General features: G+C 46.0%; 1 protein-coding gene across 1 annotated transcript; it reads right to left on the bottom strand.

The window, feature by feature from the left end:
- Positions 1–6596: 6596 nt before the first annotated feature.
- Positions 6597–7662, bottom strand: LOC120667449 (transcription factor DIVARICATA-like). The gene is made up of 2 exons (XM_039947515.1): positions 7175–7662; positions 6597–6983 (listed from the first exon to the last, which is right to left on the bottom strand). The coding sequence occupies exons 1-2, from the start codon at positions 7537–7539 to the stop codon at positions 6797–6799; spliced, it is 552 nt and encodes a 183-aa protein (XP_039803449.1). The 5' UTR covers positions 7540–7662; the 3' UTR covers positions 6597–6796.
- Between the last annotated feature and the right edge of the window lie 16252 nt (positions 7663–23914).

Here is a 23914-nt window from a genome sequence, read left to right as displayed (position 1 = left end):
GCGCCCTGCCGGCGTTCTGCTCTGCTGTTCAGGGGCACCTTGGACGAACAAAGCACGCACGATGATCGGGAGGGACAGAGGGAATATTTGTTCCCGTCGCGCGAGTCAGTGTGGGCTGCAAAACAAGACCGCTCTCTAAGGCCGCGCAGAACGTGACCATTAGAGCCCAGCTCACAACACGCGAATACTTCTCCTCTCGCAACCTCACAACTGTATGGGCCGCGGCCCAATAAATTTATGTAAATGACATACATACATAAAAATAAGTCATCCTAGAAATTTTAGGATAAATTAACAAGAAAGTAAAAACACTTATGTTTACCTCTATTTATCACTCATATTTAGCATCAACTGATTCTTGTATGCTCATGCACTTTTTAAAAAGGATGCACTTTATAAATAGGATAAGATGACTTTTTTTTAGAATAAATTTTAAATCCTAGAATGACTTGTTTTTTGGACGGAGGGAGTATATTCTCAACCACCAGTACTTCCTATGCTATTTATTTTAGGTTTAGGGTAGTATTTTCACATGCGTTCAACCATTTACCCACAGGGGTTATATCTTAGCCTCTAGTTTAGTTGGGGATAGTTTTTGGGAGGAAAATGCGAGTTTGGATTGGAAAAATTGTTTGTTTGGTGGGAGTCTTAAATCACTTGTTTGTTTGGTAACAATAAGAGTTTTAGCAGAGCGGGGAATGGAGATATGGAGTTAATGGGGCTACCTCCCATGATAATGTACCATGTGGAGGGTGGTAATTGGATAGCATTTGTGTTCTAAGTGGAAGATTGATGCATCCCAGCCATTCATCCCGAGTCCTGATTTATAAACCCATGAACCAAACAAGGGATGAGAGTTGTATCTTAAACATTCCATCTTCATTCTCATCACAAGCTAGGCAAATGTTGAGATGAAAAGCCATTTCCTACACAAAATGCCTTACGTCAATCGATGAGGAAGATGCGAACATCATCATGAGTTGAGGCGAAGGGTCTCTAGTGGTAGGGATATCAAAAGTAGGATAGCGGCACCAACAATATTCTTAATTATAAGAGATATTTTTTCCACCATTGAGGTGGAGTTGTCACTCACATCAATACCTGCTACATCCTCTTCTAGCAAATAGATATAAGTGACGGGGATACTGCAGGAGAAGGGTGAAAGGTTCCATGAGTGGCCCAAGTGGAGGAGGATGCGGGTGATGATCGAGCAAGAGATACATAGCAACATTTCAAGGAGCTACAACTCAAGTTGCCACACAAGTAGGTGTTTATGGTGAGTGCTCGAGTTATAGGAGCATGCTAGAGTGGGAGGGGAGAGTGGGTAGAGAGAGGAAAAATGAGTCATTTTGCATCATTGTGCCATTTCAGTTGTTTGCCTAATTACCATATATGTTGACTGGAACAAGCACCATTGGTGAGTATGCATCAACTTGTGGTTCCCTCCAACAACAGATGAAGTATCATTAGGAGGATAGCATCTAACTGAGCACCCTCTAAGAGGATGGCAAAAAATTAAGTGTCCTTTCGATCATAGTTAGGTTATAGGCGTGCGCGCGCGCGCGCACACACATACATACATGTGGATGTTGCATTCTTCTCTCAAACTGAAAAAATGAAACCTCTAAATCTCGCAAAACCACATATAAAATATGCACACATGTGTGTTCATGCATATGGTGTGCATTGTTGAGCTTTCCAATCTATTTTAGTTTGTGTAGAGGTAAACATTTATGTATTTGTGTCATAGAGTAGTTTGCCTTAGAATAAACCAAAATACCTTGCATTTGGTGATGGAGGAAGTACTAGTTATACAAGTTAGGTATGTTTGTGATCTGATGATGTATTATGTCATTAGAATATATATTTCGAATATACTTTGCCATATTATGTGATGAAGGATTGTAGCACAATGATTCCAACTTTGTGAGTGTAGGCATGGCAATGATGTCATTTACATGAAATAAACAACAAGTGTGTCATGTCCTAGTAAAAGCTTAAGGTCTGCCACCTGAAGATACAAACCTTTTTCCTAACTCCCACACCATTTAGGCAACTTTTTACACAAAGAAGGGATGATAGTTCCCACTATAATATATAATATTATACAAACTTGTTGTATTGATAGGCTATTTCTAAATTTTGAGCTTGTCGGTCATAACTTGTTCATAATTGGAGTTGCCAAAAAGAGCACCCGTGGTGCTTATTTGTCTTAGAGACCTCATCCTAATATGGGGTGATCATATCATACTCACCTTAGTTACCTTTGGGTACACTGGTATGCAAGGTGTACAAAGGGGTTGCACCAATCCGGAGCATCATTATATTATTTCATGGTAGTCATATATGTTCTTGTACTATCATCTTTAGACCAGGACTAATCCAACGTTCCAAGATTGAAAAGGTCATACAATGAAATTGGTCAATACATTACCTTGCAATAATTTATGTGATGCATGACAAGCATACATGATTTGAATATTGCTTGGAGTGTAATACATAGTAGATAGTCAACGGGGTTAACTTGATAAGGGGATGTGACTCAGCAAGTTCTTAGCAACATAGTTCAAGCATGCTTGCAAAGTCTACTAACTTTTCAATTTTTTTGTGACTAATACACAATGTACAAAATAGACCGCTATTAGTTTTTTAGGAGATCTACCGCTATGCTATACAATATTTGTCTGCTATGTCCGCTAAAGAGGTTTTTACAGGATTTAGTGGTAATAAATGTCTGCTATACCCACTATAGCCCGCTATTAGTTTTTTAGGAGATCTACTGCTACGCTATCCAATATTTATTTGCTATGTCTGCAAAAGAGATTTTTACAGGATTTAGTAGTAATAAATGTCCGCTAAAGATGTAGTCAAAAGAAATTAAGAATCAATATACTAGGGTGGATCATAGACAAAGCAGCATGAGCATAGTTGGGCAGTCAAGAGATGTGTTGAGTCCATTTTAGAGTTAGACCAATGATGCTTCTTGTTTTGTATGTAATTATTGACTATTTTATCATTCTGCTAAATGATTTAGCTTTCGCTATAGCTCTTTTAGCTTTTTGGAAGGGTTTTCGCTAAATACCTTAGCCCACTATTTTTTACATTGCTAATACATATGATGCACATCATTATGGCGTTTATGCTTTTCCACATGCTGTAAAACATTATGCTGACACTGTGAACCTAGATAGAGTAACATTTAGCCTATGAAACAAAGAACAAGTGTTTTACATCCTTGTGAATTATAAATCCACTGTTAAAAACATCCTCTTAATGAGTCTTATTCCTACTTGACCTAGATAGCCATTAACACTAGGTTCATTTGTAATGGTGGTCTTGTCAATAAAATTTTTCATTGACTCAAATAAGATTGCAATATAGAGATTTAGGTAGCACCTAAAATAAGAGGAGATTATCATAAGCATACAACTCATCTAACATTCCAAGATACAATTATCAGTCATAGCTGGTTTCTTTTACATCTCTGAACATGCCAAAAACAACAACCATGTGAACTCGTACCACTTCTTCATTTCATGATTGTTATAAAGATTGTGCAGCTTTGAATGCCCCAAATTGATGGCCATTATATGGTGTCTATCTGATCAATGTTGATTTAGCAAGTTCTGAGCCATGTGACAAGGCATGCTTAACATATATTCCCACAAGTTTATCCATGACTATGATCCTACAATGCACCATGTCATCAACCATATAAATCGCATGAAAAACTTACCAAGAGGATTTGGACCAATCTGAAGGTCCAAGCTAAATTGGCCAAAAGCGATAGCGGCTTGTTCCTGGCGTAGTACATGCCGAAACAAAAGTTGCGTGAGCTAGCTTGTTGCGTTTCAAACAAACTTGTGCAACTTTGGGTGCCAAAAGGAGTGCATGCACCAAAGAAGGTGGCTATTGGATGTGTCACTTTTGATGTGGAATGCCTTTGCAGATTCTAGCCACGTGTTGTTCAAGCGTGTACATAAGTCTACCAGTCAGTTTAGATATTGTTGTGATCCGAAGATGCACCACATCATCGGGCTACTTTGAACATGTTGCCATGTCATATGATGTGGGATTGTGGCACATACCGGTAATGCTAACTTTTGAAGCATCAAATCATGCCAAATTAAGAACAAAGTGTGCGTAGAAAGTCCCTAAAAAAGTATAAGCTCATCCATCGTGAAAGATGCAAACTTTTTTCTCGCAACTCCCACTCCATTTAGAACGCCATTGAAAACGAATTTGAGATACTATTCCCATTATATTTTTGGTTAATTTTAGTTAGATTGCAAGATAGAATAGAGCGGGGAAGGCAAATTTGCTACGAACAACTCATTCTAAAATTTTTTAAGCTATGTTGCCATGTCATATGCTGTTGTATAATATCATTAGGATATATATTTATAATATACCTTTGCCATGGTATGTGATGAAGGATTGTAGCAAAATGATTCCAACTTTAGGAGTGTAGTCATGGCAATGATGTCATTTACATGAAATAACAACAAGTGTCCTAATGTTTCTAATGTTTGATCAGCACAGATATGGAAAACTTCTTATATTGATCAGCTCTTTCTAATGTTTGAGCTACACTTGTTGGTCACAACTTGTTCATAATTGGAGTTGCCAAAAAAAGCTTTCATGTATGCTTACTTGGCTTAGAGACCTCATCCTAATATGGGGTGATCATATCATACTCACCTTAGTGACTTTTGGGTACACTGGTATTCATAGTGTACAAAGGAGTTGCACCAATCCAAAGCATCATTATATTATTTCATAGTACTCATATATGTTCGTGTAGCTATCATCTTTAGACCAGGACTAATCCAATGTCTAAACTTGAAAGGTCATACGTGAAATTGGTCAATACATGTCCTTGCAATATTATTTCCTAGTTTATATGATGCATGACAAGGATACATGATTTGAATATTGGTTGTAGTGTGCCACATAGTAGATTGTCAGTAGGGTTAAGTTGATAATAGATGTGACTTGGTAAGTTATTAACAACATAGTTCAAGCATGCTTGCATAGTCTACTAGCTCTTTAGTTTTCTCTGTGACACATACATATGATGCACCGGTTATTATGGTTTTTATGCTTTTCTGCATGCTATCCAATTATACTATGTATGTAGCATCTTGCCAACACTATGAATCTAGACAAAGTAACATTCGGTCTATGAAACAAAGAACAAGTAAAACTTACATCCTTGCAAATTATAAATCCACTGCTAATAACATAAAAACATCCTTTTACCGAGTCTTATTCCTACTCGACCTAGATAGCCATTTAACACAAGGTTCATTTACAATGGTGGTCTTGTCAATAAAATTCTTTATTGATTCAAATAAGATTGCAATATACAGATTTAGGTAGCACCTAAGATAAGAGAATATTATCATAACGTCCAACTAATCTAATATTCCAAGCTACACTTATCAGTCACAGCTGGTTTCTTTTACATCAACAAACATGCCAAAAATAACAACCATGTGAACTTGTACCACTCCCTCATTTCATGATTGTTAGAAAGATTGTGCAACTTTGAATGCCCATGAGAGGTGGACCAAGTTGCATGGCCAGTATATGATGTCTATCTGATCAATGTTGATTTAGCAAGTTCTGAGCCATGTGACAAGGCATGCCTAACATATTGCCACAAGTTTATCCATGACTGTGACCCTACAATGCACCATGTCATCAACCATATAAATCGCATGAAAAACTTACAAAGAGGATTTGGACCGATCTGAAGATCCTAGCTAAATTGGCCAAAAGTGATAGTGGCTTGTTTCTGGCGTAGTACATGCCGAAACAAAATAGTTGCGTGAGCTAGCTTGTGGCGTTTCAAACAAACTTGTGCAACTTTGGGTGCCAAAAGGAGTGCATGCACCAAAGAAGGTGACTACTGGAAGTGTTACTTTTGATGTGGAATGCCTTGGCAGATTCTAGCCACACGTGTTGTTCAAGCATGTACATAAGTCTACTAGTCCTGTCAGTTTAGATATGTATTGTTGTGATCCGACGATGCACCACATCATCGGTCTACTTTGAACATGTTGCCATGTCATATGATGTGGGATTGTGGCACATACCGGTAATGCTAACTTTTGAATCATCAAATCACGCCAAATTAAGAACAAGTGTGCGTAGCAAGTCCCTAAAAATGTGTAAGGTCATCCATCGTGAAAGATGCGAACTTTTTTCTCGCAACTCCCACTCCATCTAGAACGTCATTAAAAACGAATTTGTAATACTAGTCCCATTATATTTTCGGTTAACTTGGGTTAGATTGCAAGGTAGAACAGAGCGAGGGAGGCAAATTTGCTACGAACAACCGGCTCATTCTAAAACTTTAAGCTAAACTTATTGGTGGCAATGCAAGTTTTGCATCACTCGGCGCTAGTAGAGATCGACATCTAATTGATGAGCATGCCATGTGAAAATCCCTCAAAATTCTTTCATGTTGTCATCAGTCTGTGGCACTGCACGCTGGTCTTAAATTCTTTCATCTTTGTCTGTCCGATTTATGTGCTGGACTCTCAAAATTGTCAGGGGTAATAGCCATACGCAGTGAAAATGCACACAACCACAATTTATTCCATTATACCAGTACCGCTTAATACAAGTTCCAGACGCTAGCTAGCTAGATTCCAACCACTGGCTTAATTTTGCCCACACATCTACGACCACAGGGACGGCTGTTTTCTTTTTTCCCGTCTCGCATCCGGTAGCCTGGGCTGGATCTTGCTTGCCGATTGTGCTTGTTGTGCTCACGGCCACGACCCGATCACGGGGTGGTGATGTCGTGGATGCTCTTGCGCTTGGAGTCGCCGCGGCTGCCGGCGCTGGCCTGGCGGATGAAGTACTTCTGCGCGTGGCTGGCCACCTGCGTCGGCGTGCGCGTCTTCACCGACCACCGCGAGATGTTGCGCCAGTCGCCGCGCCCGTACTTCTCGAGCCCTTCCAGAAACAGCCTGCAGAGAGAGACGCACAAAAAAAAATTCAGCCGGGCCTACCACCACCAACCTGCCTGCGAGAACTGAGAAAGATCTGGTGGGCCAGGTGGAGCGGATCGGACGTGGGGAGATGGGCCCAGGAGAAGGCGACAAGAAGAGGAAAGAAAAAGGACAATCGGATTCTGGCGACGGGATGGCGGCGCGCGTACCTGTGCTCCTCCTCGGTCCAGGGCACGCCGCGGCGGCGCTCGTCACCGCCCCCGGCACCCCCGCGGCCGCGGCCCCCGCCGGCGGCGGCGTCCTCGTCCCAGGAGTCCGGGGCCTCGACCATGCCGCGCTCGATGAGGTCGACGTCGGTCAGCAGCGCTTGGTAGTGGTCCCAGGCCTCCTGCGCGGTGCGCCCCGGCAGCCACGACGCCACCAGCGTCCAGCGGTTCGGCACGTGCTCCGGGAACGTCACCAGCGCGCCCTCGAAGACCTTGTCCTCCGCCTTGGTCCACGGCCTGCTGCTCGGCGCCGCCCACGCCGCCGCCGCGGACGACGACTGCCCGCTCACGCCGTAGTAGAAGGCCATTGCCGCTGCGCGCGCCTCGTGACTGGCTGGGCGGAGCTCTCGCCGGATCGCTGGAGTGAGAGGGAGCGCGGGCGTTACAAGTCACACCGGGCTAAGCTAGGCAGGGCGGCTGCTCGCGCTCGCGCTGTGGTTGTTGGATCTTGGCTCCGGGCGGAGGCGAGGGGCGCCTTTTATAGATTTGGAGATGGGCGGGGCCGGCGGGGCGCGATGCCATTCTGTGCGCCGGGCACACGTTTTGGGCGTGAGAGGGAGCGCCATGGCTTGGCAGAGGATAAGCGCACGCGTTGCAAGCGCCGCCGGCCACACCAGATGGTGATTAAGTGCGCTGATTAGCTGGTGGCTTAGAGTAAAGGTGCCGAGGAAGGGATCAAGGGAATTATCTGATGTGTTGCTAGTGTAACATCCAGCCACGCGGACAGTTCGCTAGGGAGCGGCGGACGGTCCGCCAGAGTAACACCCAGATATTTATTCTGGTTGTGGGACCCGCCTGTCATATCTTCTCTTCTCCTCCTCACGATGACCAGAGGCGAGCTCCGCTTGAGCGCTCGCGCCGCCGTCGCCCCCTTCCGTCGATCTCCCTCCTCCGGCCACCATACTTCGATTCCTCGCGCGAGAATCTTCCCCGGCACCTCCTCCACCTTCCCCAACCCCCAGCCCGGCTTCTCCCCGGCCGGAATCGCTCCAACCACCACCGGTCACCATTGGAGCCTCTTGGAGCTTTGCTCCACCGTCGATCCGCCTCTCCGGTCGTCCTCCGCCCGAATCGACCCCGGAATGGATTCGTGGTGAGTTATTTGTACTCCCCAGCCTTTTTCCCCTTCCGTTGTGGGCCGCCGGCGCCGGAGAATAGCCGCCGCCGCCGCGGCGCTTGCTGTCGCCTGTTGCGCGGTGTCAAAAGATAGGAACTGCGGACGGTCCGCCTAGGAGGGCCGGACAGTCCGCAGGTCAAGTAGAAGTTGTCCAGAGACGATGTTGTCTTTGGTGTTTTCATAGAATTGAAATGCGGACGGTCCGCTATTGGAGAGCGGACAGTCCGCCGTAGAGCTCGAATTTGTCCAGAGACTATGTTGTCTCTGGAGGGGTTCGCAAGGTTGAACTGCGGACGGTCCGCTATTGTAGAGCGGACAGTCCGCCGTAGAGTCTAGAGTTTTGCCCAGAGACGTTGTCGTCTCTGGTGGATTGACAGAGTGAACTGCAGGCGGTCCGCCAAGGAGGGCCGGACGGTCCGCAATAGAGATTAAAATTTTGCCCAGAAGCGTCGTTGCCTCTGGTGGTATTGCAGAGTTAAACTGCAGACAGTCCGCTATGTTGGAGCGGACGGTCCGCCGTATAGATTGAAATTTGTCCAGAGAGGTTGTTGGTTCTGGTGGGTCGGCAGAGTTGTACTGCGGACGGTCCGCCACTTGGGCGCGGACAGTCTGCCGGGCATTCCAGTTGAAGTATAGTAGTTGCATTATTGAGCTGCAATCAATTATTTCATTTTGCATTCGTGTAGCATCCGCCGTTGAGAACGTCGTGTATGAGGTGATAGCGGCGCCACAGGAGCAGCCGGAGCAAGCCTAGGAGGAGAGGCGTGAGAACCTGGCCCAAGGCCCGTCTGACTCTAGCTCTGAGCAGCAGCCCGCAGGCAAGCCCCGGTGCACATTCGATTATTTCAAATTATGACACCTTTATATGTCTCTATTATTTGTGCATTAGGTTTAGGAATTGTTTGAAACCCTAGTTGCATGATCTCTAGGTCTCCTTGAGTTATACTAAATATGTATAGGACGATAGAGGTGCTATGCTTAATGGGTTCCAGTAGAAGACGAGTGCACTACTGCCACTCATGAGATATAAGATGATTAGAAGTCGAGTAATTTCTGGTTACTCGCGAGATATATGATCTATGGCTATTTCAGTACATATATATTGAGTATGATTTGAGATAAATGGATAATGTGAGACCGGACGGGGAAATGATGACAATGTATAGGTATGGCAGCAGGACAGGGTTCCTGGTTGTCTTAGCCCCGTCTGTGTCGATTAAGGCCCGACCATTGTCGGCAGTGCTGATCGGGGATTGAATTGTACTAGCCGCATGCCGGGAGTATGAGGTAGTCGAAACCGGTAAGCCGAGTACTGCCTCACCTCGAAAGTACAGGAATCCATCTCACCTCCTGGGTAGTCGAGTAGTCGCGGAGAAATGGGGATGCATATGTTTACTTTTGGTGGTCTCATGTTGAGCTCGGCTGACCATATGATGGTGGGGCGGTCCTGTAGTTCGAGGCGGGGAGGGGAAAGGTCGGTGCGTGGGGTCCGACGGGGCTTTTGCGTGCCGTGTTGGTTAGGTCCACCTTGCAAGGTTAAATCGGATCGATTTGCCGTGTCTCGCGGTTATGAGGGCCTTGATCTCCTTGTCGCCTCATAGAAATGAATTAGAAATGTTAGTGATAAATGATGGAACTACTTTGAATCATTATTGTAATGCTCCAACATGATTGTTGTAGATAGGCCAACATTAGATGAGAGTCTTTCTATATAGAACCTGTGGCTAAAACATTGAAAGTAAGGATCCAACTATAGATGCTTTTCTGCAAAACAACTCACTTGCCAGAAAGCCGTGCATGTCTAAATAGGGGCTATGTATACCCATGGTTGGGTAAGCCTTGCTGAGTATTAGTATACTCATGGTTTGTTGCCACAATTATTTCAGGACACCCGGATGTCGACTTCTGTCTATGCTGCGTTAAGTTCATCCGTCGTGATGCAGAGGGATGGGAGGTTGTGGAGCCCGACGCTTAGTTAGGGATCTCCTCGGGTACTCTTTGGTAGTTGTAGATCATTTCCTCTATTCGGACCTTATTTTCGGTATTGTAAAGTTTATAGGCTATGTATGTATCCAAACTTGGTTTGTAAAACTCAAGGTCGAGTCTTATGTATATTGTTGTGTTTTCAAATATGTGTCGTGCTTGTACCATATGCGCTCACCTTCACGTGAGACTATCGGTGATGTTTCGATCGGGACGTGGGCTGAGAAAGGGCTGTCAAATTAAGCCGTTAAGCTAATGCACCCGATGTGTTCAAATGACGGCCATTACACTTAATTAGAATTTTAATTTGGCAGTTCCGTCACAGCTAGTAAGTAGGCTAGGGACGGTTCAAGATGGCAATCATATTTGACGAGTCAACGTTATTAATTGTTGCTAGTTTGCTTGAGCTCGTCCACACCATTTTTGGCTTCTTTGTGCGATTGTCAATTGGCCTGAATGTTGCAAGCACACAAATACTTCGTTAGTGTTTTGATTTTCTTTTCTCTTGCTACCAGCAAGACGAGTAGCTACAAATCACCAAGTTCGAGGTGCACTTTGTCTCTTGTGATGTCGCTCTCGTCTTGTATTGTTTTGTGAAAAAAAATATAAGACGAGAGAGACATCACAAGAGACAAAGAGTTTGTTTGGTTGCTATCTTGGAGAACCTGCCTGCACCAGGCAGGTTGATCCGATTGTGGACAATCAAAATCAGACGCCTGGCATAGGCAGTTTTCCCAGGATCCTATCCAAACATGCCTAAAGTGTACCTCGAACTTGGTGATTTGTATAACATGAACTTAAGCCAAAAATACAATCTTGTTAAACCTGCTCTCAGGAGGATGAAGATGAGTCACGGTCTCACTGATGCCTTGACGGAATGGCAGCCGGTAAAGCAGGGAGCTAGGAGGGAAGAATCTGGTTGGAGTTTTTGTTAGTAGTTGTTGGTTTGTTGAGTTTCCTCTTTCGGTACACGCACTGTGGACTGGCGTTGAACGGAAGCTGAAAGTGGAATATAGCCATTGCTGTTGATTTGGGTTTGTGTGTTGGGCATTTTCCCCCCCTCAACTAGCACAGACACAATGGTAATTGATATCATACTCATGTAAATATTGCTGAATTATATGTTTACTTTTGGAATTAAAATATCTTCGAAATTGCCTAATTATGCAACACGACATATAAATAGTTGGTAACTGAGGCTGCATACCAATAAATTGTTGCTAATAAACGGTTCTCCAAGTGTTAAGAAGTGCATAGGTTCTCGATGCCATAAGAAGTGCATGATACACTTTCCTTTCCTTTGCATGCCATGCTCGGATAATAATAAATTAACAAACGACGGACCCTTCTGTCGTGATGCCTGTGCTAGCGCTAAGCCGTGCAGGGGATCGAATTGATCTCTAATTCCTATCAGCTTGGATAGAGGTGTAAATTGGTGATCCTTAGGTGCAACTCTAATTTCTTTTGATTCAAAATTTTGTGCTATTTTGAAATTTCAATTTGAAAAATGAGCATAATAAATATTTGAATTAAAAAAGATTGGAGGTAATGGCGAACCCAGTACTAGGGCTACTAGGGCTATGGCACTAGCCTTAGCCCTTAATTACAGTGGACAAAATACTATTTTTTCTATATCCAAACACAAATAGCTGATGTCTAATGTAATATGGCTCTAGTCTTTGGTAAATTATGGGTCCGCTCCTAGTTTGGGGTGCATTTAAGGTCACCAATTTTCACTCTAAGTGTGAACCATCAGATCTTGAGTTGACAAAATCATTATACACCTCCTTGTTGAGAGGTATTTCACCAGACACCTATATACTCGGTAAAGAAGTCAAACTTGAACGGGCAGGTTCCGCCGTAAAAATCCTGATCAACTCTCGCAAAGAGGAGCGATTTAACAGTGTTGAACCATGCATCCATTCTGCTCGTGTGTATAGAATAATGCATTCCTTTGCTCACTGATGCGCGTCACACATACGCTGACGATGCTCTCTGCCATAGTGCCATCCTGGGCCGTTCGACGCTCTGTTTCCGCAAGTTGGATCGATAGCTCTGCTCCCATGCAAACGATCGCGTCCAGAATCCGTATCTCCGCAACACTTTTAGAGAGAAGAGAATTTCTAGATTTGAGGCGCACCCAAAATTCCGTGCCGCTCTTGTACTTTGCAACCTCCAGAGATTCCCTCGAACGGCAGCAGCGGTCGGTAGGCATGCCAAGGATTTCAAGTAAAGATTTGATGCGCAGCAGCCCTGGATGCAGCAGCAGCAGCGGCCGGCGGCTTTTGGAACATGCTCTGGATGGATCCAGGACCGGACCGGGGGACGGGGAGGAGCCGCTGATCGGGCGTTTTCACACCGCGAAAGCGCCATCCACCCGCCGGTCGACCAGTCGTTTTCGCGCCCTCTGCTCGATCTGCTGCTGCCCGGATCCAATCCAAGGTCCAAGCTAGTAGGACACCAACACCGTGAAGAAGGCCGACGAGCCACACACACGCGCTTTTTTCTTTTTTATATTAAAAAAAATCAAAATTTTCAAAAATATATGTCCGTTTTGAAAAATTTCAAAAATACCCCCGGTCGCCCCCCATAGGGCGACAGGTCCTAAGTGAATTTTTTTTGAAATTCGCAACAAGGTCCCTGGGCAAAAAAAAAATGCAAGGGGGCCTGTCGCCCACCCAACGGGTGACAGGGGCCTGTCGCCCGTTGGGGGGGGGTCGACAGGGTCCCCTCCCCCCTATATAAGCCCTGGCCGCCATTTCCGTTGTCATTTGAGGCTAAAAATTCATGAAAAAAGAGAGGGGTGAGGAGAAGAAAAGCGGCGAAGCTCTGCCGAATTGCGTAGTTGTGATCTACCGGTAACTTCCGTATGAATCCATTGATATTGTATAACAATTTAATTTAATTAGCGGATTAGCTGAATTAGATTTGGTGCTTTAGAACACTCGTTTAATATTACAATTTCAGTACTATTACAGACTTGTTTTTAAATTAATTATGAATTAGAATAGAATTATGAAAGTACCTTATTGATATTGCAGCATAAGGCAATGACTGCCTCCAATTGTGGAGGATTTTCATGGACCGAAGAAAAATCTAGTATAATACTTGATATCATGACCCATCTTGTTATCAGTAAGAAGTTGGATCCGTTAGTGGATGGTACGATAGAGATGGTGTTGTCCAAAGTAGTAGAGTTTAAAGATTTCACATTATTTCGAGGTATTACGACGCAAGATGTAAAGGGACACCTGCTAGAACGTCGGAAGATATACATGAGAGTATGTGAACTTGCGAATCATCCTAATATCATTGGACTCTTACAAAGTTCTTGTAAGATATGGATGCGGCCAGAGGTGCATGAGATGCACATTAAGATAACTCTCATTCAGTTGTAATCCCGTCCGTCATTTCGAATCCATATTTATGAAACAGTAACATTATTTTTTAATTATATGCTAGGATTACCCCGAGGACACGGAGTTGATTAACAAAACGATATCAAATTTCCGTAAATTGGTATGTATCTTCGGTGGACTTATGCCGCAAACTAGACGAAAGAGGTGGATAAGATCTTCGGGTGATAGTACTTGGCCTGCACAAGAACAGATGCCCGGAGGTTCGTCGAGTCATACTTCAACACCTCAACCACCAACTTGTGTTAACTGGGATGACGACATGTATGACTTCATGCCCCCCAAACCATGGCCTCGAACACATGATGTTCCTCCCTCTTTACATGAACCTAGAATCAGAAAAGAGACAAAGGGAAAGGCAAGAGGTTCGTCAAGTCATGTTGCACCACCTGCAGCACAAACTTGTGTTAACTGGGATGACGACATGGATGACTTCATGCCCCCCAAACCATGGCCTCCAACACATGATGTTCCTCCCCCTGTACATAAACGTAGATCTAGAAAAGAGAGAAAGGGAAAGGCAAGAGGTTTATCGAGCCATACTACACCACCTGCAGCACCACCATCTGTCAACTGGGATGACGACCTAGATGATTTCATGTCATGATCTGTAACATATGTTGTTCATCGGTTTAAGATGTATTCGTATTTAATATTGTTAATATTGTATTATGCTTGTATGTATATCTCGTACCTAACTTAGCCCTCTGCTGGGCACGGACATGGCACTGGGAGCTTTTCATGTCACTAGAATACTAAAAAGCACACATTTAATTAATATAACGATAAGAACTAAGAACTAAAAAATATATTACATAATGTGAACCATCAAATTTTACATCATAATACAACGATAATGAAACACACATCACACATGCAGTGGCATGGCAGAACCCGTTGCAAACTACGGTAAACAGATTCCGGACTAACCTAACATGCCTTAGGTAATTTAAAAAAAAAACAGAACAAACACAACGATGCAGCATGTCACTAGCACTAGGGTATTCCTAGTTGCCGTAACCCTACGTAGCAAACTGTGTTGAGCCTTCTCCGCAGTATCCACCCATTGCAGGTGGTGCAGGCGGTGGTGCCGGAGGCGCAGGGCCCTTCTTCTTATGACAAGGGCAGTTGCAGTAAGGAATAGTGCATGGTTCATCCTGTGAGCCGGCAGCATTGCTGGTATCATCAACTTCGTCGTCTTTGTTACCCTCGCTCACTTCCTCATAATGGTTCACCTTGCATTCCAGATCAAAGATCTTTATCTGGAGGTACTCGATGAACTCCTGAACAGAATCAATTGGTGCAGGATCGACCCAACTAGTAAAACCACAGTTTTCTAGAGCATCGGAAGACTGCAAAAAAAATTTCATGTAAGGTGTCTCATTGAAGAAAAAGAAATGAAACAACCGAGTATTACCCATGCGTGTGGACATTTAAAGAAACGCCGACCGCCATCCATCCAGTCGGTGCACATCTGCACTAAGCAGTCCTCACCATGTCTGCATTTTGGCCACGGTTCTTTATGGTTATCGTATTGTCGAAGAAGAGTTTCATTGGTAAATTCACTCTTTTGCTGGGGCGGAAACTCAAACACTGGTTCCGGAAAGGAATCAGGTCCAAGAGGCCCCTCCCATATTATGGGGTCTCCCTTTCTTCCCCCTTTTCCTTTGCCAAAACCGTAGTAATTCTTCCCGCTAGACCCACCTCTAGACATTGGGTATACAATGAGCTTTGGTGTTTGAGTGCTGCTGGGAGTTCACAAACTTCGGAGTATTTATAGGCGCACAATGGTCTGATACCCGGAGTGTGCAGTGTAAATACATCTAAAAAGCCTACATGACAACACAGTGAAGAGGCTAGATGACCTAACACTGAAAAGGCTAGATTCGATTCTCGAAATGACTACTCGATGCATATCTGTGCAGCCACTTACATATGGAACCAAAACTCCTTTCCAGAGGTTTATCTATGGCGCTAGATGTGCACTTAAAGGCAGAAAGATCTACTCCATTTGGCCCATACAAAACATTGTAGTCACCATAAAATACTTGAAACTGCATCTTGCTCGACATATCTGTATATCACATAATACTTATCGAGTTATACTCTTTACTTCACTACCTTATTCAATAATCCGTAAAAACTAAGTATGAAATTCAACTACAACGTATAAGTATTCATAACTACGTGATGACACTCAAATTCTATACTACATATGCCAAATTCTATTCTAAATCATAATTAATTTATAAACACGTCTCTAATAGTACTGCAATTGTAATAATAAATGCGTAGTACTAATTTTCTAAACTAATTTACTACTACGTAACTACAAACTGAAGTATCATTAAACTCCTACTTAAATGATTCTACTACATCACCAATTAAATTAAATTACTCACCCCTACTCAAATTACTCCTACTTAAATGCGTACTACTTAAATGGAAAAATATATAAACTAAATGTACTAACCTGCAGATCACAAGTGCTGAATCCGGCAGGGCTTCGCCACTTCCCTTTTCCTCACCCCTCTCTTTTTTCTGGATTTTTGGTGGAATTTTCGGGCTCAAATGAGGAGGGATGGGGGGTTGGATGCTTATATAAGGGGGTACCCCGGTCGCCCGCGGGGGGGGGGGGGGGGGGGGGGCGACAGGCCCCCTTGCTGTGCCCGTGGGCGGGCCCCAGTGGTCGCCCGAGGGGGGCCGACAGGCCCCCCTGTCGCCCGTGGGGGGGGAGGGGGGGGCGACAGGCAAACTTTTTTTTCCAGGGACCTCGTTGCAAATTTAAAGAAAAAAATTACACTTAGGGCCTGTCGCCCTATGGGGGGGGGGGCGACCGGGGGGTATTTTTGAAAATTTTCAAAACAGACATATATTTTTGAAATTTTGATTTTTTTTTAAATATAAAAAAGAAAAAACGGCCGCACACACGCTGGGTGCGCAGGCCCGATGGCTTGACCATGATCCACCAGAGCTCCAGCGATTTTTTCTTTTTATATTTAAAAAAAATCAAAATTTCAAAAATATATGTCCGTTTTGAAAATTTTCGAAAATATACCCTGGTCACCCTTGGTGGGGGGGGGGACAGGCCCTAAATGTAATTTTTTTCTTCAAATTTGCAACGACGTCCCTGGCCGGGGGGCGCGTGGGGACAGGGGGCCTGTCGTCCCCCCACGGGCGACAGGAGGGGGGCCTGTCGCCCCCCTCGGGCGACAGGGGCCTGTTATCGCCATAAATTAACAGGATTAATTTATGGGCCGAAAGCAAGATGTGCTTAAAGCAGAAAACTGAAGAAGACTTGTAAATCGGCTCCTGCGTGAGCATCTAGGCCACATGGGCAATGTATCTTTAGATTTAGTTCAATGTTAGAGATAGAGTCCGATCGGGACAAGATTAGTTTAGATTGTTTCCCAAGTCTCCGGACTATAAATATGTATCCTTTGTTATTCGTAAAAAAGAGCGTCATCACGACTCGCAAACAACAACTCTCGGCGCATCGCCACCCCTAATCCTAGGGTTTCATCCAAGTAAGTGCCATGCTGCCCTGATCGCTTCTTGCGATCAGGGCAGTATTGTTCTTGCTTTTACCTTGGTATTACTCGTACTGAGGTGTTTTTAATGGCGAGTAGTATTAGTTATCCTGATGTTCGTAGCATGGCTTTTAGTAGATCTGTTGTGCTTCGTTGCTTATCATCTACGAATATCATGTTGTCTCTGTGCAGTCACGTTTCAATCTCATGCTAGTTCTTGTCGCATAGAATTAGTTGCACAGAGGCAACACCCTACTTCTTTTATGTCTAGTAGATCTGATCTGTTATGGTTTGCTCTTATCTTAAGAGTTGGCGTAATATCTGCTAGGTTAGGCCTTGCAAACGGATTGGATGATCCGGTGGTGTAATAGATGCTTTATCTTAGCCTTGATAGGGATTGTTCCGGGAATCGGCTCTTGCTAGTTCTTAGGCCTCTGTTTTGGGTTGTGGTTTAGTTGTCTGTTATGTTCATTAGGCCTAGTCACGTGTAGGATGTTCCGATCTAGCAGTGAAGCTGTTACCATCGTGGATTAGATCAATTAGATTTATTTGAAGCAGTTTTATAGTTATTTGCTTTATTTATCATATCTGGATACAATCAGATCCCATCTGACACCGGGACTCGATCGGCTCTTTAAAGCTAATGCAAGAGTCGTCCCGGGGAGCCGACCACGGCTCGGACTTACGTTTACACGTGTCTTTGTATGCAGGAAACTGTTTGGAGCACGTCTGCACCTTCCTGATCGGGTATAGGTTAGGTAGCACGCCCGGTTTTCACACATCCTCCGGGCGCGTGACGGAATTGCGGGCCGTCGACGAGGGAGCAGTGCCTGCCAGCGCCCCAGCAACCTCCCGGCTCTTCGTGTTGCCCGTCGCTGCTCGCCGGTGGGTTTCGACTGACAACACATTCTGGCACGCCCGGTGGGAGACTTCTCGGCAACAACGTCCACTGCAACAATGACTGGAGCTCAAGATCAAGAACCTGCTCCCAAGCCCGTCACGTATGAAGAGCTTCCTCCTGAACACAAGAAGAAGTATGATGAGATGAAAGCTCTGCTGGAAGCCGATCTCATCGGCTCTTTTGAGAAGACTCGCAACCATGGCATCAGGTGGAAGGGGTTCTCACCAGAAGGCGCTCTTGACAATGTAGATCTGTCTGTACCATCTGAAGAGCGCTCCAGAGCCCTGCGTCAGGAGATGAACTACATGGTGGCCCATGCGCTTCATCGGCACTCTCAGAGCCTGATGAACGAACTCGAGCGCATGGCGCATCGCGTCATCCAGGAGATAATCAAGAACCAGTACTCTCCATTGGGGCCAACCCTGGGGAGTCACACAGAGGAAGCTGCACTGCATTCTAGGCCGCAACTGCCATTCTCATTTGCAGCTCCCAGATCACAGAGCTCGCCGATCTACGTCGTCCACAAGATCGGCGGTGATCCTGGAGAAGGCCAGTTCCTCACCGAGCCACCCAAGGAGATTCCGCACAGCTACACGTGCGCCTACATTCCTAACAGCGTCAGTCCAGCACGCTCGGTGCAGATGGTGAACCCAGGAGCTTCTGGAGCAGACGCAGAAAAACAAGCGTGGCTGGCAAAGTACGCTACTGGGCCGAGTGCTGAGCCATCGGCCCCAGGAGTTCTTAGTGTGGAGCAGGTCAGTGCAATACAGAGAGACCAGTTCGGCATCCTGCCCAAGAGGAAAGCGATCGGCTATTCCAAGCCGTATCCAAGCGACTATGACTTGATCCCACTGCCACCCAAGTATCGGCTTCCTGAGTTCACCAAGTTCAACAGGTCAGATGGAGCCAGCTCCATCGAGCATGTGAGCCGATACTTAACGCAGCTTGGGATGATCTCAGTGTCGGATCTGTTGAGGGTCTGGTTCTTTGGCCAATCCCTTACAGGCCCAGCTTTTGGATGGTATGCATCACTGGCTTCGGATTCGATTCGGACTTGGAGGCAGCTTGAAGATCAATTCCATACCCAGTACCATTCGGAGGCTGCTGAAGCTGGAATTGCCGACCTCGCCCAGGTCAGGCAAAAGCGAGGGGAGACTGTGTCGGAATACATACAGCGCTTCAGGGAGGTCAAGAACCGATGCTACTCGTTGCGCATCACAGAGAAGGAGGCAGTCGATCTGGCTGTCCTGGGACTCGCTAAGCCGATCAAGGATGCGGCTTTTCAGTTGGAGTTCACATCTCTGGCGCACCTGGTGCAGAAGCTTACAGCATACGAGCATTATTATCCTGAGCTGTACCAGGACAAGTTCAAGCGCCATGTAAACATGGCACAGGCGGAAGAATCTGACGACTCTGGCGAGGAGCAAGAAGTAGCCGTGGCAGAGTGGACTCGGGGGGGGGGGGGGCAAACCCTGTCCCGTGCAAGTGGGTCAAACAGCAGGGGCTTGTGAAGGGCTTCAACTTCGACGTGACCATGGCGGAGCAGATATTTGATCTGCTCCTCAAAGAAAAACAGCTGAAGTTCCCAGAGAATGACAAGTTGCCGACGGCCCAAGAGCTGCAGGGAAGACTGTACTGCAAATGGCACCACTCGTTCACTCATTCCACGGGTGAGTGCAAGGAGCTACGTCGTCAGATACAATCGGCTATCAAGCAAGGCCGATTAATCCTGGCTCAACACACGATGAAGGTTGACACCAAGCCCTTCCCGCAAGCTAACATGGTGGAGCTGTCAGCTTTCGGATCCGAGAGCCAGGACTTGGCATTCCAGATCAACATGGTGGGACCCATGCGCCGCCATGATAAGCAGAGGAGAGAGGCCGCTTCTGGCAAATAGCCGCAAGATGAACGTGAGCTGGAACAGCGACATGTGACTGAAGAGCAGGTGCGCCACATCCGCAATCAGCTTCCAGCTTCTAATCGGCTTCTGGAAAAATACCAGTACCAGTACCAATTGCGACGCCGATATGAATCGGAAGAAGATGAGTATGAGCACCGCTCAGGAAGGACATTGGGGAGACGACAGGCTATACGCGACCACTGGCATTGCCCGTTCTTCAGGTACTGTTGGAATTCCGGCATGAGCCGATTGCCTACTATAGATGATTGCTTGGAGTGCAGGCCTTGAGGACACCAGCAGGACAAGACATCAGTGTTCCGGCGCTTGGGGCCCGGAACACGTCATGATGACCGTATGAAGAGGCCAACCAGGGGCGATTCCGAGCAAGAAGAAGAAGAAGACATGTACCATCGCCCACGATGGTGTCCTGACGGGCTTAATCGGTCGCAGAAGCGCAGAGTACAGCGCTTGCGCAATCTGGAAGAGGCAGAAGCAAAGTACCTCGACGTGCTAAGGAAGGCGCGTCCGGATCTCGCGGAGCAAGTTAGGCGACCGCAAAGGGAGGAGAGGCGCCCTCCAAGAAAAGAGTGGCACCCCAAGCCGACAAAAGCCGATGAGAAGCCATCGGCTGATGTGAACATGGTGTTCGTGCTCCCATCGGAGTTTCGAGCACCCCAACCGGAAGAATCGGCCATCGCACAGTTGGATCTGGGCCCACAGCCGATCATCTTCGAGAAGCCCAAGGAGAAGAGCTACAAGCACCTAAAGGGGTTATATCTCAAGGGCTTCATCAACGGCAAGCCTGTGAACAGGATGTTGGTCGACACTGGTGCCGCAGTCAACCTGATGCCATACTCTGTGCTGCGCCGATTGGGTCGTTCTTCTGCCGATCTGATCAAGACCAATGTGATGCTTAATGACTTTAATGGATAGCCATCAGAGGCGATGTGGAACTGAAAGTGGGCCGCAAGACTGTACCAACATCGTTCTTCATCGTTAACAGCAAGAGTACATACACAGTGCTGCTTGGAAGGGACTGGATTCATGCCAACTGTTGTATCCCTTCCACAATGCATCAGTACCTCGTCCAATGGGATGGCGATGAAGTAGAAGTGGTCCCTGCAGACAATTCCAGCGAGGTCTCGGTCGCAGATATGAACGCCTGGGATGCGGAAGGACAAGAGCCGATCTCTGGGATCGCCCTGGAAGACTGTGATCGGATTGAGGCGACAAAAAACGGACTGAGGCTGGTCTTATCCACTGGCCTCACAGAATAGATGCATCCCGGCAAGCCACGGGGTGTAATAGAAATAGAGAGGCCGATCCCAGCGATCGGCCCCAAAAAATAGAAAAATTCTGTTTGTGGTCGGAATTGTTACATCATGTACACATGATGGCCTGCTCTGGCAGTTGGCCACTCATTGACTATTTGGCTCTGAGTGATAATAGAAGTATAGAAGCGGCCAGCCCGTGCGGTTGGCCAAATAATGTTTCTTGTCATCTCCCTGTATTTGCCGCTGATCTTGTGGATAGTGAAAACTCGCTTGCGTTCGCAGCTGATTTTTCAGACGACGGCAAACTCTGATACGGGTTCACATCAGCTGATGATTTGGAAGAGATTGACATCGGTCCTGGGGATAAGCCACGGCCGACATTTATCAGCAAGAAGTTGGATCCGGCTTTGCGAGAGGAGATGATTGCACTGCTAAAAAAATACCGGGATTGCTTTGCATGGGACTACACCGAGATGCCCGGACTGGATAGAAGCATAGTCGAGCATCGGCTCCCGCTCAAGAAAGGGTTTCGGCCATTTCAGCAACGAGCACGTCAGATGAAGGCCGAAGTCCTAGAAGAAGTTAAGAAAGAGGTGGAGAAGATGCTGGATGCTGGGTTTATCAGGCCATGCCGATATGCAGAATGGATCTCTAGCGTGGTACCGGTACAAAAGAAGGATGGCTGATGGCGTGTTTGCGTCGATTTTAGAGATCTCAACAGAGCAACACCAAAGGACGAATACCAGATGCCTGTTGCAGAAACATTGATCAACGCAGCTGCTGGCCACAAAATGATGAGTTTTATGGATGGCAATGCTGGTTACAACCAGATCTTCATGGCCCCAGAGGACGTGAACAAGACTACGTTCAGAGTGCCAGGTGCAGTTGGCTTGTTCGAGTACTTGGTTATGACCTTCGGGCTGAAAAATGCCGGTGCAACGTACGAACGTGCTATGAATTACATTTTTCATGATCTCATCGGCAAGCTGGTAGAGATTTATATTGATGATGTCGTGGTAAAAGTCCAAATCAGCTGCGGGGCATTTAGAAGATCTGCGTCAAGTTTTGGAGCGGACTCGGAGGTTTGGGCTCAAAATGAACCCAAAGAAGTGCGCTTTCGGTGTGTCGGCCGGTCAGTTTCTGGGATTCCTGGTGCATGAACGGGGAATCGAGATCGGCCTAAAGAGTCAAGAAGCTGTAAAGATGATGAAGCCACCTACTACAAAGAAGGAGTTGCAGAAACTCATCGGTAAAATTAATTTTATCAGGCGATTTATTTCTAATCTGTCCGGACGTATTGAGCCGTTTATGGGGTTAGTAAAGATCAAATCCGATGACGACTTTCGCTGGTGGGCAGAACAGTAACAAGCTTTCGATGAAATCAAGGAATATTTGTCAAAGCCTCCAGTATTGGTTCTTCCTCAGCAAGATAGGCCGTTCTATGTGTACCTATCCGTGGGTGACACTTCCATTGCTTCGGTGCTAGTCCAGAAGCATGACAGCCAAGAGAGGGTGGTTTTCTACCTCAGCAGACGCATGTTAGACGCCGAGACCAGGTATCCTGATATCGAGAAGCTTTGTCTTTGCTTATACTTTACATTTATGAAGCTTCGCCATATTTTGCTCTCGGCGGAAACAATTGTCATATGCAAATCGGATGTCATAAAGCATATGTTGTCGGCCCCTGTCCTTAAAGGCTGACTTGGAAAATGGATGTTTGCATTGTCAGAGTTCGATATCCGGTACCAGCCTGCAAAAGCAGTCAAAGGACAAGCACTGGCGGATCTTGTTGCGGATAGGATTAGCACTGATATTGCTGCATTATTTATTCGTGCTTGGGCTATGTTCTTTGACGGATCGGTTTGTGATGATGGGTGCGGTGTGGGAATTCTGTTGGTGTCGCCTCGTGGGGCGACTTACTCCTTCTCCATCAGAATGACTGCCCCGTGCACCAATAATCTGGTAGAATATGAAGCTGTTCGCAAAGGGATGGAATTGCTTCTCGAAGCCGGTGCAGAAGCGGTGGAAATTTTTGGAGATTCGAAACTGGTGATTTCTCAGCTCACGGAGGAATATAGGTGTGAGAGCGAGGCTCTTTTCCCGATATGGATGCAGTGCCGTGAGTTGATGTCACGATTCAGGTACATCAATTTCCACTGGATGCGCAGGACTCTGAACAATGAAGCCAATGATTTGGCACAGATGGCTTCTGGCTACAAGGAGACAGCCGATGGAGTCGAGGTGGAGGTTCAGTTTCTCGAACCCGGAGATTGGAGAGCCGATATCTTCAATTACTTGAAGGATTCAGCTCGGGGGGCACCCAGAAGGATAAGACTCAAGGCCATGAAGTATGTTCTGATAGGGGATGACATGTTCTATAGGACCTTGGAAGGACTACTACTTAAATGTCTGGGACCTTCAGAGTCAAATCGGCTCTTGCATGAGGTTCATGAAGGAGCCTGCGGTACTCACCAATCGGCTCATAAGATGAAGTGGCTGATTAGGCGATCGGGTTATTACTGGCCCAGTATGCTGGAAGATTGTTTCAAATATTATAAAGGA

The sequence above is a fragment of the Panicum virgatum genome, chromosome 3N (assembly GCF_016808335.1).
Source record: "Panicum virgatum strain AP13 chromosome 3N, P.virgatum_v5, whole genome shotgun sequence".
In the NCBI taxonomy this organism is placed as follows: domain Eukaryota; kingdom Viridiplantae; phylum Streptophyta; class Magnoliopsida; order Poales; family Poaceae; genus Panicum; species Panicum virgatum.
Note: the sequence above shows the minus strand (reverse complement) of the source record. Positions and strands in the feature narration are given on the sequence as shown.

Bases quoted from the DNA above. Each gene is read 5' to 3' on its own strand.
- LOC120667449 (XM_039947515.1), bottom strand. From the start codon at position 7,539: ATGGCCTTCTACTACGGCGTGAGCGGGCAGTCGTCGTCCGCGGCGGCG. The intron at 6,984-7,174 runs GTACGCGCGCCG...CTCTCTCTGCAG, and splicing joins TGGACCGAGGAGGAGCACAG to GCTGTTTCTGGAAGGGCTCG.